This window comes from Leptodactylus fuscus, chromosome 4 (assembly GCF_031893055.1).
Source record: "Leptodactylus fuscus isolate aLepFus1 chromosome 4, aLepFus1.hap2, whole genome shotgun sequence".
NCBI lineage: Eukaryota > Metazoa > Chordata > Amphibia > Anura > Leptodactylidae > Leptodactylus > Leptodactylus fuscus.
In genome coordinates, this window is record NC_134268.1 from 40,015,823 (window position 1) to 40,037,143 (window position 21,321).

General features: G+C 41.4%; 1 protein-coding gene across 1 annotated transcript in view; it reads left to right on the forward strand.

Annotated features, from left to right (window-relative positions):
- Positions 1–6,462: 6,462 nt before the first annotated feature.
- Positions 6,463–21,321, forward strand: part of CNGB3 (cyclic nucleotide gated channel subunit beta 3) — a 108,968-nt gene continuing 94,109 nt past the window's right edge. Inside the window, exons 1-3 of the mRNA XM_075270346.1 lie at positions 6,463–6,569; positions 12,143–12,216; positions 16,901–17,042. Of these exons, the coding sequence (XP_075126447.1) occupies positions 12,174–12,216; positions 16,901–17,042 (185 nt within the window). The 5' untranslated portion in view covers positions 6,463–6,569; positions 12,143–12,173. The remainder of the gene's footprint in view (positions 6,570–12,142; positions 12,217–16,900; positions 17,043–21,321) is intronic.

Here is a 21,321-nt window from a genome sequence, read left to right on the forward strand (position 1 = left end):
TGCTCGGTCTCACACCGGCTACAAAGCACTGTCAGCCCTCCTTTTACTAGGCTTCCTTCTTCAGTAATGGCCATGAGGAAGCCTGACCTGTGAGCCCCTGGGACAAAGGGAAAAACCCATGGTGGACCAGAGGTGTAGACTGGAAGGCTCCCACTACCAACCTGCCCTCCAGTCCAGAAAAACCAGCCCATGATATGGAAACCAAAAGAGCTCTTGCAGACTATATTCTGCTAGAGAAGAAATTACCACTCTGGGTTTCCTTTATCTCACTTGTCTGAGGAAACCAGGCGAGATATACACCCCGTCCACCACTTTCCCATACACTTTACCACAATACTTAATAACTTGTTTGTTATAGTGCAGTAATTTTTACCTATGATCAAAATTCCTGATACTGTTTAGACCAATTCATAGGATTGTATTCAACCATTTTGGTACCAATAGTGTAAGGATTACTCAGTCAGGACCCAAAGGGGTAGTGGAGGAGGTCATGACAGTAAAGAGGCTAAAGAGCTAGCCAGGTGAAGGGGAGCTTAAAGGGTCAATAAGGGGACAGGAGGTGGAGAGCATTTACAGTTTATAAAAAGAAGGGAGACAAGGGGGGTAACATTCAAAATAGGAGCTGAGCCAGGAAAGTTGTCCCGCCCTCCCTTAATTTAATTTTTGGCACGGTGGCGTATAGAGGAGGGTTCTTTGGTGCTTAAGTGGAAAAATTGTAAGGATGGTAGTAGTGGTAGGATGACATGGTGGATGCTGGTTGGGGAACCAGATGCAGATAAACTCCAATGGTGGTTCCCCTGGGGTGGGTGGATTACGGCTGGGGGTAGAATTTGGAGGGTTGGGGATGTGGTCTTGGATTGCTGCCTTCAGGGACTCCTCCTTCTAGGTGCAACTAGCGGTTACTGATGGGGACAAGTATTGTTAGGGTTATAGGTCCATGAAGGTTGTTGTTATATTGGTAGGTTATTGGCAGGTTACATGAATGTTTATTATGATTGTTATTTAATATGTGATATTTATGGTCATATGGTTCTAAGTTATTATTTATCTAATGTGTACGTTTATATAAATGTCACTGTGGCCTTTACTTCCAGTCCTGGTGTCAGCATCTTTATTGGGTTATAAGGAAAATGTAAAAGGGGTTGGAAAAGAAGGTTTCAGCTCATTTTGACTATTTTGCTAGTCAAGAGATTCATTGTCCATTGTCAATGTAAGTCACTCCTGACCTCAGGACTAGTGTCTGGTGCCATCCTTACTGTAATGCCTTGGTCGTCAAGTACTTGCATCTTAACCCCACATTTGGTGTCTGAACCTTTAGAAAAACTGCTAGAATGTACCGTATTTTTCGGACTATAAGACGCACTTTTTTTCCCCAAAATTTCGGAGGAAAATGAGGGTGCGTCTTATAGTCCGAATGTGGGGGAGGAGCGGATTTGCAGCATGGCCGCGCTACTGCCACCGCTGGTTTTCTTCAGCGGCAGGAGCGTGACAATACTGCAGGCCCCGGCAGCTAAGACACTCCCCGGCATCTGCCGGTCTATTACAGCAGATGCCGGGGACTGTCTTAGCTGCCGGGGCCTGCAGATTGCCACGCTCCTGCAGCTGAAGAAAACCAGCGGTGGCATGCTGTAAATCCGCTCCTCCTCCGCAGGTCCCGGCAGTTAGTTAGCCCCGGGGCCGGTCCCCACCGCCCCATACCTTTAGTGATGCAGGCCGGCTCCTGCACGGCGAGGCTGCAGGAGCCGACCTGTTCCGATGACAGCTGGGAGCCTAATGAAGGCTCCGAGGCTTGTCATAGATATAGATTACTATCGCGGCTGGTCTATGACCCTCCGCGATAGTAATGTATAGAATCTCCCATAGACGGCAATACACTTGTATTGCCGTCTATGGGACTTGCAATCAAATGATTGCAGGTTCAAGCCCCCTAGGCGGGGGATAATAAAATAGTAAAAAAAAAAAAAAAAAAAAAAAAACACTTAAAAAAAATATAATAAAAAATAAAATAAATAAAAGTTCACCTTCTTTCCCTAGAATACATATAAAAGTATAACATTACTGTGAAACATACACATTAGGTATCCCTGTTTCTGAAAATGCCCGTTCTACTAATATTTTTATGTACAGTGAACGTCAAAATCAAAAGTGCTAAACCGCCGGGTTTTTCTCTCTGTTTTGCCTCTGAATTAAATAAAAGGTGATCTAAGCAATAAACATTTCCCAAAATGGTATATCTAAAAAGTACACCTGGCCCCACAAAAAAAACGCCCTATACATCCCCGTACAGCTGCAGGGTCACCTGTCAGTGTGGTCTTGCAGCTGTTCCAAAACTACAACTCCCATATATTAAATATTTTACCATTTTTTGCCTGAAAATTTTTTTTCCCTATTTTTCTCCTCTAAAACCTGTGCGTCTTATAGTCCGAAAAATACGGTAACTACATTCCCTGGTTAAGTGATTGGGTGGTATTATTTAGGCGACTGTATTTGAGCACCTTGGGGTAATGTTGTTTATTAGTGTCCAGCGGTAAAAACCAGGCACTAGACCAGATGTGTTTTAGGGGGTGCAACAATAGAATACACTGCACAGAGAACGCTTTCCAACCTCAAGTGATCCCTGTCTGACCTCTTAGACTTGTCTAATAAATGTTTTGTAGACTAAGACAGTTTGTGCTAAGGATTACCGAGAGAGCCAGAGTGGAAATATGCCATACTGTACTCATACATAAGGTATGGCGAGTAAAAAGCAGGAGGACCATGTAAAATGCATGAAGAATTCGCAAGGCCATAGAGTTCATGGGAAGGAAAAGCTTTAACGTTCGAAACTTAGATAAAGTTTTCCTTCCAACATAACTGGGACTAGAATGGCTGGTGTAGAGCAACAGAAGCCAGAGCATCCCATAGCAAAGATCAAGCTGGCCCCATTATGGTTCTGGAGTTTGTCCCCCTACCCATGGCTTTCACATTTTTCTTGCATTAATTTTTACCCCTAGAGAATTCAGATCATCGTACAGCTTAGAAAGGGCCTGTGTCCAAGGACGTGAAGCAGCCACATTGTCAGTTCCTACAGTAGATACCTCCTAGGGACTAACCAGATGATGTGTCAAAAACATAGATGCCAATAGAGGATTCAAGAGTCAAAAACACCATAGACTAGCCTAAAAAATATATAATTGATGCAAAACCAACTTATACTTATGGTGTGTAAAATAGAAGAGCCCCCGGGCAAATCCTTTACACCCTGTAACAGTAGAAAAATAAATAAGGGAAAAAATTCTGAAAAGAAGATAAAAAACTGTTATATTATAGGGTTCTGTCAAAGTGCTCAGCGGGCCCAGCTGTGGAAGTCACTTTATTGCCAATGACATCTGGTGCCTTGGCATCTTCTAGAGATGTTATACTGAGCGATCCAAATTATATTCCCACTAAATTCAATTCTTGCTTTTTTTTAGCTTGACCTTCCACAGCGAGTCTATTACTGCAACACTATATCAATTGTTAAGTCACAATATGGAAAAGCAATATCTGCAGAGTACGGTATATAGAGTCGTGCAGGTGCCGGTTTTTATTTAGTGACTTGCACATTATAGAACATGTAATGTCACCACATGGTCAGTACAACATACCCTTAAAGGGAACCTCTACTGTACTGACATATCTTAGTAAATAACCCTTTTATTCATGAAATAACAATTCTGGTTCATCGTTTCCTAGAACTTTTAATTGTCGTTCCTCTATTATTCCTCTTAGAAATTTCTGAACAAATAAAACACTGAGTATTACCATTCCACCAGTCAAAAGGGTGTGTTCATAGACGGATTGACATTACCAATACAGATTGGACAATGTCAGACTGTGAAACCTCCTTAGATTCACCTCCTTAGGTAGGTGGCCACTAGGGTTAAGCGATCGTGTTCGGAAGAGATCGTATTCCGATCGGCGATCGAGAAAATTTCACGATCGCGATCAGAAGTCCGAACACGATCTTTTTAGGTGGGATCGAGATCGGTACTATTTCCCACAATGCTTTGCTTAGCCTTCACACTGAGTATATAGTGTATATTCAGTGTGAAGGCTCCGCTGCGGTTCCATAGGAATGAATGGAAGCATCCGGCACACAGCCTTAACCACCTGCACGCCGGCTGCCTCCATTCATTCTAATGGGAGACTAAACTAACATCTCTAGTAGCTACTTACCTTCAGAGATGGCTGGTCTGCAGTACCTGGTGTTCTTCTTTGCCTCGCTGCCGCTCCACGCTGCTCTTCTTGCCTCGCTGCCGCCTGCTCCCAGGTTAGTGTTTAAAGAGCTAGGAAGGCGCCCACACTCTCCTGGGAGGCGGGGGCAGCGAGGCGAGAAGAGCAGCGTAGAGCGGCAGCGAGGTGAAGAAGAACACCAGGCACCAGAGCAGCCATCTCTGCAGGTAAGTGGACACCATGGGGGACTAAGTAGCCAGAGGATTAAAAAAAAATACTCTGGCTACTTAGTGATTCACTACACAGCGTGGATTCTAACAATTAAAGCGTTCAATTGTTAGATTCCATGCTGTATAGTGAACAGGATTGCTTTTAAAATCCGATCTCCGATTAATAAAAAAATCCCATTGACTTACATTGGGATCGGAATTGGGATCGAGATCGGGTTCAAATGAAAAATGATCGGAAATCGGATTTTAAAATCGATCCTGAAAAGTCAAGATCGGCTCAACCCTAGTGGCCACATATAGCATTCCTGCCCAAAAAGAACTTTTTTTGTGCTTAAGAGTCTACAACAGTAGTGTCCCATGGCATGACCACATGCTAACTGCAGTGAGACACTTGTCTATGGCTTCAATGAATTGGAGGCCCTATGCTTCTTTCCGGGAGCCAACGTCAGGCAAGTTCTTTTGGTTGGCTAGTGAGTCCATACAGTCCAAGGAAGCAGCTACTGTATCAAAGGGGACTGGAGGCCTAGTAAGGGATTTTGATAATGGACGTCCCATTTGGGACCAGGAGTGATGTCCACGGATTCATCTAAATATTCCCCATGTGACTGATGTTACTGGATACTGTGCTGTGTTTTATGGGATTTTCACTTATCTTATACATCTATAACCAAGTAAAGTTCAGTTCTAGTATTTAAAGAGTTTCTAGAGGTGTTTTTTTCTGACGCTTGATCTGCATGGAGAGGTGAGGCCTAGTCAAACCTATCTGTTACACAGGGACATATGCCTATCTGGTAACATTCACTTGGCAAATGTCTCTCCATTGTCATCTTTACTTTATACAGCATTCTGATCTAGTATGCAGTATATTGATATGTCTATACAACCACCATTGCTCTGTTTCACTATTATTGGCTTATTTCCACTTGTACCTAGGACATCTTTGTCATACCCATGATGTATTATAGATGGCAGGATATTGAATACAATTGTCATGGGTCTAGGATTTGCCAATCATATTTACTGTTTGAAGAAATAGAAGTCTGATGGAATTAGACTTGATAGTAAAGTATACGGTAGGTATACATAAAACATCACAGAACTTCAACTTATTGGAGTTTGCCCAAGAAAACAGGCAATGTTTCTGTCTCTACAGGCTTTGGTTTGACTCAAGTTCACACACCAGACAAGAACACCAAGCACAATGAACTAACCTACCCAAAAACATGCAGGGGTTCCTCAATACATTAAAAACCTTCACCTTGGTGTGATATAAATGTCACACTACATCCAGTCCAGTGGGACTTGTCAAATGAGTTCTCCCAGTATACAGCTCCTCGGTGTATCTACACTTCCCCCTTAAATTTGGCACCTGCAAGGAAGAATAACATTCAGCCCAATACACCAGTACAACTATCACATATTGGTCAGTAAGAATATGTCTTGCCATATAGAGGTGTCTAACCTGTCTTGGATAAGGACATAGACCAACAGTCACCCACCTAAGGGTTTTGGCTGGAGAGGTTAGCCTTCACTCCAGTCCCGTAACCAGGATACTATATAGCAGCATTTGGGTCCTTATGGCTCTATGGCACTCCATGTGCCATATGTAGAAAGAGTAAATCCCATTACAGTCTATGAGTACCCTATTATGGTCCCACATAACCTCTAAGATACAGAAGTCATTGAAAGGGAAGTTTTAATGTCTTTGCATAGAGATACTTCAACTTTAGCAATGGCAGATAGTAACATTGCCAAGTTATGGCATCTCCAGCAATCAGTTAATAAGTTCGAAATGACAAGTTCTGCCCAGGGGTCAAGTTTTCGTATTTTGGTGCAAGTGCCTTGTCCATGAATGTGAAATAACAGAAAAAGATTTCCAATTCTAGCAAATCTGACTGTGCCGCCTAATGACTCTACATAATGCCACCACTGGGCTTCCTTATCTGGTCGGGGACTTGCATTATGGAATTTAATTAAGCTAAACCCTAAAGTACTTAGAAGACTGATTAGCTTGCCAGGTCAAAGCTAAGAAAGAAGTCAAATAGCCGACATAAGCAGTTGACGTGGGCTGTCAGCTGGGAATACATCACAGGACGGGCATGTAAGCCAAGAGCACTTCTTTTCCGAGATTAGCCTGCAGAGAAGGTAATGTATACATTTATTTACATCTAGAACGGCTCATCAGAATATGGCCGCTATCCAAGTAATTTCGTCTTACATTATTAATTCTGATGGAAAAGGACAAGTTGTCACATAATCCGCTCTCATGTAGAACTCTAAGAATTAAAAATTGTGCAAATGTATCAGTGTGTTACAGAAATATTGTAGCTATTAATGTATAAGGGACAGAGATCCTATATGGGAACCCTATCATGGTCCCATAATAACTGCAGGATACATAAGGGCAAGTTTTACAGTCTGCGTGTAAAGACTTAGGCTGTGGCCCTGCCAAGTGCTGCCATGTTCAGCAATCTGTTCAGAATTCTGAAATGCCAAGTCGTGCCAGGGGTCGGGTTGTTGTATCTTGTGCTCTTGTAAAGAATATCTAAGTATTAAAAGTTGTACAAATATATTAGTATGGAAATATTGTAGCTATTAATGAAGGGGGTAACTATAGGGGGTGCAGAGGTTCTACTTGGTCTCCGAGGAGGTGTTGTGATTGATGTATGATTGTTGGACCCCATTTACAGATTATGCATTGGGTCCGGAAGCTTTAGGCTGAGGCCCCACGTTGCGGAAATGAGCCAAAACCAAGAATGGATTGAGTCGAAGGTAGAAGTATAAGAACTTCCTCTATATTTCCCATCCCTTTTTAGTCATTCTTGGCTCTGACTCAAAAAATTGCAACAAAAAAAAAGCTGCGTTTCTGCAACATGGGGCCTCAATCATAAAAGGGTTGTGTTTTATTTTTGGGGGTTTTTTTTTGCATGAATACAACCATATTTAGATTTGTGGACAATAAAAAGTTTTTATTTTTGCAAATATAATTAAAATTTAGCAAAATTCTACTGACTTTCTCTATCTTTCTGGTGACATCTTTTATCTTGATCAGTAGCCAGTAGATATGACCATGAATGCAGGAACTTTCTATGGTCGGGCACTTGACGACAAATCCTTATTGGGGCTGAATTGACAGACAGGGACTTTACATGTATGAGAAGATAACTCTGCTATAGCAAGAATATTGAAGCTGGATTTTTGACAGCAACCAGACCATAGAAAGTTCCAGCATTCTACTAGAATGGAATGAGAAAACCTTTTGATTACTTAAATTTGCAAAAGTTGTGATTGTCTACAAAATCAATCTATTATCTACAGTATCTATCTATCTATCTATCTATCTAGCTATCATATATCTATCTATCTATCTCATATCTACTGTATCTATCTATCTCATATCTATCTACTCTATCTATCTACTGTATCTATCTCATATATATCTCTCTACTGTATCTATCTATCTATCTATCTATCTATCTCATGTATATCTATCTATCTATCTATCTATCTATTATCTATCTATCTATCTACTGTATCTATCTGTCTCATATTTATCTATCAATCAATCTATCATATATATCTATCTACTGTATCTATCTATCGATCTATCGATCTATCTATCTATCTATCTACTGTACCTATCTATCTATCTATCTATCTATCTATCTATCTATCTATCTATCTATCTATCTATCTTCTATCTATCTATCTATCTACTGTATCTATCTATCTATCTATCTATCTATCTATCTATCTATCTATCTATTTATCTATCTTATATCTATCTTTCTATCTATCATCTCATATCTATCTACTCTATCTACTGTATCTATCTCCTATCTATCTATCTATCTATCTATCTATCTATCTATCTATCTGCTGAATATTCTGCAATAAATATAAAGTGACTTTGTGTATTAGCTCACAATAGATGTGTGTTTATAACTAATGTATACGTAAATGGATACTTAGATGGGTAGACAAAAAACTATGAAGGAGGATTTTCACTCCTGTCTCTATCTAGTTCACATGGCATTTACATAGTCATTAATATGATGAAGAAAATCTGGTATCTTTGTATTATTAAGGCTTCCATATGTCGGCAGCTCTGCTGGGAATGCGTCGCTTGAAATGCTTATTTTCCACTCTTCAGATTCTTGATAGATCTGGATTAATGGGGATTAGCGAAAATCAATTCCAATCCAAAACGCGGCATTTAGAGCCTGGCCAGAGCACACGTGAAGTGTTAATACAGAGAATATGAGCTGCTGTGCATTTCTGTTAACAAATCATATGACATTGCACACAGTATTTATTACATCGCAGAGACGTGTCATGAGACGTTACCAGAGCAGCGTGATAACTACAGAGCTCGCACAGTCTTACCGTACATAGAACATATGGGAGCTACTGGGGACCTCATATTAAGGATTACTATTTTATTATGGTACTAATGGTGCAGGGTTATTCAATGAATCACTGAAATCCAATTTGACTAATGTTCACATTATGCAGTATTTGGTTCTTTATGACCTATGAGCTTTTCTAATGGACGATATTCTGGTGCAAAAAAGCATATGCTTCATCTCTGTATGATCTATACCATTAGAGGCCTAATGTGTAGAGCCAGAGCCCCAAAGTCAGATACAGACCCGGCGTCCTCTTATGTGGCAGAAGGGCCATTGAGACCAATCTCGCTCCCCAATACACCCCAAGGAAAGCCTTCCTTTATCATAACGCTATATATAGTGGTACAGTAACGGTATACGACTAAGGACTTGCACATTAATATTCCTAATGCTAATACATCTGTTCGGATAGATGTCACAACCTGAATTCTTGTGATTAAGTTGTGCGTTTTTCTGGTGGGGATTTGATCCAGTGTTCTTTTGGTGGTTTCCTTGCTATTGGACCATCTGATTGTACATTCGGTATCGGCCTTCGGCGTATACTTGAGGTTCTTTAGATTGAGCTTCAGGTGTTGGTCGTTACCATCATCCTATCGGACGCTTCTGGGGCCTGTATTAGGAGGAGGGCTGGCTCCACTAGTTGCCGGTTTTCATTGTATCCAACATAGAATTTGTGGCTCAGGGAGGAGGAGTGTTTTTGGTGTGAGTGTTGCCTTGTGTGTGAGTCTGGTTTTCCCCTCCACACTTCTACTCTGCCCTGTCCTTCAGTTCTGGTTGCCTGACACTGTCTTGATGTTTGTGAGGTTTGGGTTTCAGTTTGTTTTGCCTCAGTCTTGTGTTAACCCTTTCCTCACCTCTCCACTTTCCTTCTCCTCATTCTCTTGTTGCGTATTGTGTTGTGCTGTGTGTCTGTTGCACCTTGGTTTCTGCAGGGGTCACCACCTTAGCATCCCCAGTCCCTATCCCTCTTGTAGCTCTTGCCCTATCTGTCGGCTAGGCCTTCATGTTAACGAGCCCGGAGTTGTCGGGGCCAAGGCTAGCTTGGGAACAGCTGACCACCACCCACAGGCAGGGCCTAGCTAGCTGCCGTAGTGTCAGGGAAAGTCTCCCACCCCTGTTCACTTAGCGGTGCAGTCTGCAGTCCGGATTTTGGGTCTGGGCATAGACACGAACGTGACAGTAGACTATCATATTATGCTGAGATGATGGTCAGCTTTTAATACAATATTTACAGTACTGAATGGACATTCACATTCATTTTTGCCTTGTTTTTTATGTTAGAGGTCACCCGTTTATTTTTTAAGCAGTTACAATACAGACTCTCCAGTGATTTTTTGTTTTTGTTTTTTGTTTTTTTGCTTATTATTATATACAGTTGTCAGTGTATATACTCCAGTGTCTTTTCTTTTCCTGCGTTCTTCAGTAAGTTACATGATGACTGTGTAACTTCTTTTTTTCTAGCATGGGTTGCTGTGTAAACAGGAGGTCTCACTCTGCTACCTATAGATAGTAAGAACCATGTGACCTCAAATTCATCAAAAAAGTTTGCCCCACATTTTTTTGCTCTACCTCTTCTGCGAAACTGGCTCTCTATAGCCCCCTTCGCTCACAGTTCACCCTCTTGGTGTGAGATCACATGTCCTCATTACCTACCCCAGTGTTATCAGCAGCAGTTAGTGCAGCTTTAGAAGGACCTGTGGTGACATCATCAGATTCTAAGGTCCTGGAAGGTGTTTTTTATTATTAGCTCTGCAGTGTTTTGCAACAGAAACTGGAAATAGAAATTGGTACTGGCTGTAGACATTTGTACAGGAACTAGACATCGGTATTAGTTATAGACATGGGTACAAGGACAAGACATGGGTTTCAGCATCAACAGTAGCAGATTTGCAATCTTTGATGACGGCATCTCATAATTTTAAAAAACATCATACTCATCCTCCTGATCTCTGAACATTTCCATGTCCATTACCTCTTTAGTTTCTGGACCTTCTCATCATGGAAATGACCACTGATGCAGGTTGTGATTGACACTATGGTCGTTGGGTGATCATTTTCTATGTTGAGCGGGACTAGGAAGTATATAAAAAAAAAGATTGGGAAACTTAAGACTCATTAGAACAGGACACACAGGGCATCAGTATATTCAGTATGACTTATGTGGTGAAGTTAGCTTGGTAGAAGCAGTGGTGCGGACCCAAACAGTCAACACAGGGACACAAAATATGCAGAAAACTGGTTTATTTAAAAAAAAAAGAGGAAAATACATAAACCTTGACTTTAGGCACAAAATGAGCAAAACAAAATACAGCCTTATCTTCAGGCAAAAACAGAATAAAACCTGCTCATCCGAGCCACTAGCTAAACACAATGGATAATCTAACTATACATGTGGCTTACTATCAGGCACACAAACAAAACAAGTGCAATATAGTCTCACCAGACTCAGGGTTACAAGACAGAACCATACACCTCCTTCACCTCATGGATCTGCCCTGCAATGCAGGAGCTGCAGCCTTTTCTGCCCAGTAATGAGCCCAGGATCTACACCCGGGCTGAGGCCTACTCCAGATCTGCCCTGGACCACACATAGGTCAGAAACCTGGGGCTGATATATCTGACACCTTCTCACATTTATTTCATGTATTTAAAGTGAGTCTGTCACCAGAACCCAGCGTATCACCCCAGCCTTGCAAATAGTTTAGGGTCACCTGAATCAAACAGTGCTACCCCCTTGTGAACCATTGCCACTATTGCTAAGATATCTCCTTTTGACAATGTACAAACTAACTATTTCAAGCAATGAGTGACTTGCTATTTCTCCAAGGAGATAAGCGGCCCTTGTTATTCCAAGGAGGTAATTTGCATAGTGACAAAAACAGCAGCATCTCAGCCATGGGCTCTAATGCTGTATGCATGGCTGCACATGGATAAACTGGACAACAAGGGCATGTGTAGATATTTGCCAGAGTTCATGGACAAAGTGGTCAAAATATGTATATCGTGGGGCAACACGGTGGCTCAGTGGTTAGCATTGCAGCACTGGAGTCCTGGGTTCAAATCCTGCGAGGAACAACATCTGCAAGGAGTTTGTATGTTCTCCCTGTGTTTGCGTGGATTTCCTCAAAAACTACAAAGACATACTGATAGGGAAAAAAGCCCTATATGGGGCTCACAATCCTACTAAAAAAAAAAAAAAAAAAAAAATGTCATGAACATGATGTCACAGCCACTCAATGAAAGCTGTAATGAAGTGAAATGGTGAATACGAGTATATAACTCAAATATATATGTTTTTTTTTACAAAAGGGTCAAGAATTATTAAGAATAAATCTCCACAATGAAAAGACTGAAAGCAATCTTCCCTCAACCTGGGAAAAAAAGTAAGTTTCCGTATTTATTTGGTGCTGATATTATAAAGAGTGTTACGGTACATATACTGTAGTAGCAAAGTCATTCTAAAGTTTTTCCACAATTGGTGCTGCCTGCTGGGTACGCAACATAGAGCCCCCCATGAGCACTAGAAATGGGGATCAAGTCCTCCATTTTATCTCAATGCATCACCACACTGAGGAGGAATTTCCCAAAAAAGTCCATTGTGAGAAAATCTTCTTTACTACTAGTATATGACCAGTGTGTTCTATTTAAACAAAAAGGGGATGATATATACTTTGGGGGACAACAAACTGTGCGGGCAAATAGAGGGGGCTATATGTATCATGGGGCAACTGGAGGGGGACAAGAAATTTTGGGGGCAAGTGGTGGGGGACAATATAATATAATGTCTGGGGGAGCCACATGGGGACAGGTTAATGTCCGTGAGGCCCCGTGGAGGGGGCAGGTTAATGTCTAAGTGATAGTGATGGGGGCCATTTATGAAACCTGTGCACTGGGCCCACTAATGTGTTAAATCAGCCCTGTGTGGCATGTGGAAGAATTAATGGCTCGGTGCCTACTACTAGAGATGAGCGAGTAGTACTCGATCAAATACTACGGTATTCGAAATACTCGGACTTGATCGAATACTACTAGCTGTTCGAAGTTAAGATTCGATGCAGAACCAGCGTTGATTGGCAGAATGCTATACATTGCCAATCAACGCTGGTTCTTCTCTTTAGAAGTCTTCTCCCTGCGCAGCGTCCCCGCGTCCTCTTCCGGCTCCGGAAGAGGACGCGGGGACGCTGCGCAGGGAGAAGAATCCAGCCCGACCCTCACTCATGGACTTGGTAAGTAGAATTTGATCGAATGTTGCCTACCCCTGAAACGAGCATTTCCCCCCATAGACTATAATGGGGTTGAACAGTGAGCGGCTGTTCGAATCGGATTTCGAACCTCGAACATTTTAGTGTTCGCTCATCTCTACCTACTACAAATAATAGGAGTTATCCAGAGGGATGATGTATATATGTATGTATGCCATAGGACATAATAGTTGTATTGTCATACACTTGTATACCGCTTAAGACTCTTCAACTTCCACTTCTTAAAAAACTGTCATAAAAGGAATATCTCGAAATTGACTTCAAGGAATCTAAAAAAAAAAAATACTTACAAAATCCAGTCTATAGATAACATCACCCAATAGAGAAAAGGCAGTGCAGCAAATATCCTCCCCTGATTTTATTACATTTCTAAGGGCTCTTATTATCAGCTACTTACTTATTCAGCTCGGTTGTACTTCTTTATTCCAGTTTTAATATTTTTCATTTTATTGATGAATCTCAATGTAATCAGATTTCTCCGTTCTTTAGTCCATCAAAGATATTTCAAGAGCAATGTATGAAGTTTAATATACAACACATCAGATAAGAATTTCAGACTAAATATTTCTACATTGCAGAAAAAAGATTATAGTGCTGGCTGGCGCTGGGAGAATGTGTTGAATTGCCCAAGGGAACATGCTCGCTCCGATATGCTGTGATGATGTTTGTCATAGTACACTGGCCAGGAAATGTGAATCACTTTCATCCCTCATATGTCCATGAAATCATTATTTTACCTAAACTCTAAAAAAATAACATCAAACGTTAACAGTCCAGCAATTCTGATGGGGTTATCGATGGTAAAAATATATAATATTAGCAAAAATACAGCTAGTTGCTAAAATTCTACTTTTGAGCCTAAATATCACATATTATAGAAACCACAGTACTATTGGGCACTGCATCCGTATCATTGTCTATATTAGATTAATGACCAGGGTGGCTCAGTGGTTAAAGGATTCTATCAATAAAATGCAATATTTTCTGGGTACCACGTCGGAATAGCCTTAAGAAAGGCTACTCTTCTCTTACCTTTAGATGTCTTCTCCAGGACGCTGTTTGGTATAAATACCGGTTTTCGTCAGTATGCAAATGAGTTCTCTCTCAGCACTGAGGGCTGTCCCCAGCACTCAAACAGCACTGGGGGCGTCCCCCATGCTGCGAGAGAACTCTCTAGCACCGTCTCCATCTTCTACGCTTCTTCTTCCAGCACTGGCTTCAAACTTCTAGGCCTTGGGCAGCCGACTGTGTAAGTGGCCATTTTCTTGTAGCCGGCGGGTATGTGCAGTTGGCTTTGCCCTAGGCCCGAAGCCTAGAAGTTTGAAGCCAGTGCCGGAAGACGACGAGAAGAGAGGCCGTTCCAGAAGAAGATGGAGGCGGCGCTGGAGAGTTCATTGCAGCATTGGGGACGCCCCCAATGCTATTTGAGCGCTGTGGACCGCCCCCAGTGCTGTGAGAGAACTTATTTGCATACTGATGAAAAAAGGGATTTATACCGAACGGCAGCGTGGAGAAGACATCTAAAGGAAGGAGAAGAGTAGCCTTTCTTAAGGTTATTCTGACGTGGTACCCAGAAAATATTGCATTTTATGATAGAATCCCTTTAACACTGGAGTCCTGGGCTCGAATCCTACCAAGGACAACATCTATAAGGAGTTTGTGTGTTCTCCCTATGTTTGTGTGGGTTTCTTCCCACACTCCAAAGACATACTGAAAGGGAATGTAGATTATGAGCCTTATATGGGAGAGTGATGCTCAATTAAATATCAAAAAGGACTTATTTCCATATTCAATCAATACATAGATATATACTGACCTACAGACTGAAGCTACAGGAGCTACGGCCAACTCTATAGTATACCTGAATTATTGTCCATGGTGAGGAGGTCCAACAAAGCCATTCTCAGCCAGATCAGACTTATCTCTATATTATTGGAAGCCATTCTGCGCTGATATCATAGTCTGTTTGTATCAATTTTCGGAACCCTTGCCTCATTTAGCATTGCTTTCCCTTGCACACGTCTGTCTCCAGCACAAGGTTCCCTCCTCCATGTTTTCACTCTACCATTCCCGTTCCTCTGGCTTCACGCTATTCTTTTGATCTTTTTGGCGTCGTATTTCTCACAGCTTGTTTTTCTTCTCCTTGTCATTATTGGAAGTTCATAAACTAAGGCCACACAGTCATAAAGCTATAAACAATTTTTAATTGGTTCCCATGACAATATGGAGCATTATAAAATATTTAAAAAAAAACCATTTTTTTATAATAAAATATTCAATACTCTACTCTCAAGTTGTAAAGATCACAGCGTCATTACCATTACTTTGGGTTACAAATGTTTCCTTTTAATGGAATAGGAGGGTGCCAGTGATAAAACGCAGAAAAAATTCCAAGCTTGCAATAAAAGTCACGTATCTTGGCATCTCTACGAGAATCACAGTCGAAATCTCCAAATGCTAATGTGTGTCTGTTTTAACAATGTCTCCAGAAAAGTACTCGTAATTTAGAACAGTTTTCTGTATATTGAGTTTATACATAAATTTTGCAAGCAGAGTCCATTATGGGCAATTACTGTAACTACCATGGGACCGAGCATTGTGGGTATTGGATCTTCCATCATGAACTTGTCTTTTTACTGCTAGTACTAGAGATGATACACAACAACGAGAATTGATGCAGTCATGCTACATTGTAGCAGGTCGCACACGTTACAATGCAACCACCTGTTGTTTTAATTGGATTGTTACCAAATTGGTAATTAAATGGATTATAACCGGCTGTAGCCTCCTTTCTCTCCGCTAACTTTCTCAAACTCAACATCTTCACCCCACCTCGTATGGCCCCTCTACCCGACCCATCTATCAAAATTAACAGAACCAGACTTACCCCTGTCCCATGGGGCTGATGCTTTGGGTTAACCCTATACTTCAAGTCGCATGTTCAAACCCTCAACACTTCCTGCTGCCTCCAACTCAAGAACATCCATTGAATCCTCTTAGATTACGACAACACCCTTCTCCATGGCCTCCTGACATATACTCTCGCCCCCTCCAGTCCACCCTAAACTGTGCTGCTCGCTTAATTCACCTCGCCCCCTGTTCTTCATCGGCTGCTCCCCTCTGCCAGTCCTTTCACTGGCTACCCATTGCCTAGCGTATAGATTTCAAGCTACTAACGCTAACTTACAAAGCCATCCACAACCTGTCCCCTCCATATATCTCCGAACTAATCTCCTGCTACCTGCCCACACGTAACCTCAGATCCTCTAAAGACCTCCTACTCCGCTCTGCTCTTATCCGCTCTTTATACAACCATCTCCAAGATTTCTCTCGTGCATCCCCCATACTCTGGAACTCCCTACCAAGATACATAAGACTGACCCCACAATCACAGGCTTCAAGAAGGCCCTGAAGACTCCCCTATTCAGGAAGGCCTACAACCTCCACTAACACTATGGTCACCATACCACCATCTGTACAGTCTCCCCATCTCCCTCTGTCTCTACCCCCCTTCCCTCATAGATTGTAAGCCCTCGCGGGCAGGGCCCTCTACCCCACTATGCCAGTCGGTCACTATTAGTATTATATCTACCTGTATATTCTGTGTACTGTATGTAATCCCCAAATTTAAAGCACCATGGAATTACCAAAAGCCCAGAGCAACTGCCATAAAAATCTGCCTAAAATCTAGTGCATTTGGACAGAATTGATCCCCCCACAGAATGTGGTCAGTTGGTAAATCTGACATATGGGTTACTGACATAGTTCCACCTCATACATAAGACTATTTTCTGTATACTCTTAGATGATCCATGTGATGATAATTCAGCCAAAGAAAATAAACCAGACTCATCTCAGCCCCAGGATAAAGTCTCCTCCAGTGCACCAGCGGAAAGTTCTAAAGCAAGAAATGAAAACCAAATTTGTGAAGAAAGCAACAAAAATGTGTAAGTAAATAGTAAATAGTTGACATTGTACGTTATAAGCCTTGGCGAAATTATTGTTTGATATGAAAATAATTCCCTCCAGTACTAGCAATGTCAATGAGTTACAGAGGACCTTTCACGTCCTCATAGATGTGCGGTATTATATACCACTAGAAAGCCGAAATTGTGCTGAATTCAGTCCACTAATATGAACTCCGGTGGTGAAGATATCTCCCCACTGTCAGAAGGGTGGGCCTTATAGCCTAGCATCATCACTGAATTATAAGGAAGGGAGTTCCTCACAGTCCAGTGATGACGCTAAGCCGTAAGACCCACCCTTCTGACAGTGGGGAGATATCAGTACTGAAACTAACTGCACCTATATCTCCAGAAAAATAAATAAGTAAAAGCATCCTGGCTTGAACTGGGGTGCAAACCGCCCCAATTCTTGAAATCAGTGGGGGGCCTAGTAGTGGGATACCTAAACATCAGCAAGTTACCCCCTATGTAACTTGTTGTAACTGGAATACCCCTTTAACAATAATAGAGACTGCTACAGTTTATTCTGAGCAGCCAGCAGGCTACAATGTTATACCAGGATGTCCTCAATAGCCTAAACAAGTTCTCATCCATAACAAGGAAACAATACCAACTATTTTGGAAAGTTTTACCCCTTTATCGTAGGCCTGGCACTATTTCTGCATTTCCTGTCTATGAATGAGTCCTCTTTTTCTATTTAAGGCTTCTCCTACAATTTCCACTTTCTTCTTGCCAGATTACACGGCAGCGCTAATGTTTGTGTCCTGTACAATGTCAATGATGCATTTCCTCCGATTCTTGGGTAGTAATAATATTTATTCTGTATTTTTACTATTGCCACTAACTTGTTTGGTCTACACTTACGTATCTATAATGGAGATCTGTGAACTCTTCAAATCCATTGAAGGGATTCTAAGTGAGTCACCATTCTGAGTAATAAGCTTTTTGGAGAGGAGGGGGTACCTGTTTGTTATTATTTATTTCATGGTAATATGTCAGCAGAAAATAACTTATTTTTTTAAAACCGAGTTTTCATGTGTAGCATATTTAGAGTTAGAGTTTTTGGTATTTTATTTTGCAATAATAACTCTGTCCACCAAACTTAATAATAGGCAAACAATTGCCAATTCTGTTTGGGTTTTCTTTGCAGCAGTCACTTCATTTATATCACAGACAAGACAAATAGAATAATAATTGATGATAACACCTCTATAAGCATTACAATAGAAGATAATACCTCTAATACCTATAGTGTAAAGCTGGATTTATATAACACAGAGTCACTGTCAGACTCTCATAGTCATTGAGTCAATTTCTAATGTAGTTATTTGTTATCCAAGTGCCTGCAGTAAAATAAATCTGTCAAACTTCTGTTCTCAGCTCAGACATGATACAAATAAATAAAAATATAGTCAGAACATGAAACAATTTGTATACATTTTTAACCTCTAGCCTCTAGTCACAGAAGCCTATACCCCGTGCAGCAGCCATATTATTCTGAGGATCATTAGTAGGATCCCCGGGATGACGTCTTGCCCGGTCTCTGCCTAGTGGCAACTGACACAATGGTGTCTATTACTGTGACATTAGGATGGGCAGTCATGGTGATCTCTTCAAAGGTTGCTTCGAAGCCCCATGGTGCCGCCCCATGTTCCTCAGTCCTTGAGAGAGAAAGAGACTGATTGATAGAGACAGCCTGGGTGAAGAAATGATGACAAGAGTTGCGATATATATATATATATATATATATATATATATATATATATATATATATATTTTCAATATTCTAGGGAGAATTGCCATTTTTAACGGGATTCTACCATTAAAAAACTATTTTTTCTAGGAAACACGTCGGAATAGCCTTTAGAAAGGCTATCCGTCTCCTACCTTTGGAAGTGATCTCCGCCGCGCCGTTTGTTCAAAATACCGGTTTGGGGGGCGTCCTCCAGCGCATTAGATGTAAAGGGGGCGTCCCCATTGCTGCTCGAAAACCGACTCCAGCGCCGCCTCTATCTTCTTCTGCATCCTCCCTTTCCTTCTTCGGCTTGATGTCAGACGCCTGCGCAGTACGCTCTGTTTGGCGAACTTGCGGTGTCGGCACTATGGCCGCGGGCATGCACAGTACGTTCGGCATATAAACAATACAGGGACAATATTGTGTGCGCCGCTCAGTCGGGCCCCTTTAGATTAACAATATTTATAGCAGTGGAGGAATGAGGTTTTCCCCGACCACCATCACCGTGTTCAAGGGCCTTGGCCATTTCCAGCTGGCCACGGGCCTCATAGCCCTCTGAGCCTAGTCGCAGTCGCACTCCTTGTGACCACAATCGTTTATACCACTGATTGCAATACTAAAAGTGTCAATAGCAGTATTTGCCATTGAAAGTAAAAAACAGTGTTCATTGTAAAGAAATTTGCCATTATTTTCTTTTATACAGTAATACTTAATGCCAGGAGAAGTCTTTCTGACCTCCTCACCAGGCAGCGCCGGTCACATTTTGACATTGTATCACCTGATATTTTTGTGCCATTCCAAATGTATTGTCAAAGAATCAACAGTGAAAGGCTCTAAGACTGCAGGGGCCATGCTAGCATTGGATTCCATATGACTCCTAACAGTGCACTCTCATTTATATGCATTTATTAAATGCATGTAGAATACAGGAGTGTGTACAAGTGCAAATATAGATGTCCATGCCATAGGTGCCATATAGATGTCCATGCCATAGATGCCATATAGATGTCCATGCTGATCTCACATGTGGTTGATGACTTCACATGAAAATAACACAATATCACAACATACATAGAAAAGCATCAACAGGCTGCAGTTCACATCAGAACCTCTGGGTGGACGCATATAGACAAATATAGGATTGATAGCATATCGTTTTGTGATAGCATATCGCAAAAAATTCTCATCTTATGACTGGACGTGTTTGGAAATGTCCGGTAAGGAGAAAAGGTAAGGACACATCTGCAAATATCACAGAGGGGTAATAAGGGTGGTCAAAAAGCAAAAATGATCATCTATGCTATTACGATCTATTACAGGTAACTATAGAAATCTATAACTGCTATAACTTCTAATGCTCGGTCATCACTTCTAGGAATCAACAAGGACATTGGCAGGGATCCTAGTTCCTCTACTACCTTGAATGAGACCATGTTCACATCTCTATGGGCTTTCAGAGGATTAGGCTATGTGGGAAATATCTATTTATTGCCTCCGTCTTTGAATATCTACATAATTCTATATAATGATGGGCTTGGTACAGTAGACGGGGCGAGGCGCAATGAAATGCGAAAAACCTAAAATGATGTAAATGACTAACAATCTTTTATCGTCACGTGTAGTGAATAGTCAATGTCATCTGAGCAGCAATTGCATCCCAAAAAAGGGGACATAAAATTAAGGCTCATTTCAAGATATGTAAGAGACTATTATATGACACCAAGTGTATTCTGGGAGAATTGACTTGAGGGAGTATAATTAGGCGAGACCTATGCAAAGTAGCGCATTTATATGGAATATAATATCCTGGTTTTCTAAAATAATATCACGCAGTTAAACTATAACAATGATATGACGGAATTGGAATGAACCCGGCTTTTATCAGATCAGCAGCTTAGAAATCCTTTGTCAAAATACTGTTCAGATCTAAACTACTTTATAAATATAGCGGGGCGTATAGGAGAATGAATTTAAAGGAGTTGTCCTGGATCGGGAAAAACTAGCCCAAGGCCAGTTTTAGATGAGCGTCTTATGGGTACCTTGGCGCGCCAATACTATGACTGCAACTCAAAGCCTCACGGCGAATCTAATAACCCAGACTGACAGCACCATAGTTATTTATATAGGTATTAGAATGGGTCATTAGACCTGAGATTGGGCCTAGGATTTGGCATTGTTAGGTAAGTGCTCAATTGCAATCATATTAAAGAGGTTGTCCATGACCAGGGCAAAATAGATACTATCGACCTATCCATAGTATAAGTCATCAGTAGCATAAAGACACCTGGACCCTGCACTGATCAGCTGCTAAAAGTCATGTACTAAGTATATGGACAGACTGGGCTCTGCTGGTTGAGAGCAGAGTTGCAGTCCCCCAGCACCACCACTACAGTGTATAGAACCAGAAGCTGTATACAATGTAGTGTAGTGGAGGTTCTGGAGAATTGCAACTCTACACCCATTCATTACCATTCTGCTACCCTGTATATGGCTGATCAGGGTCAGACCCCAACCTCCACCCACTCA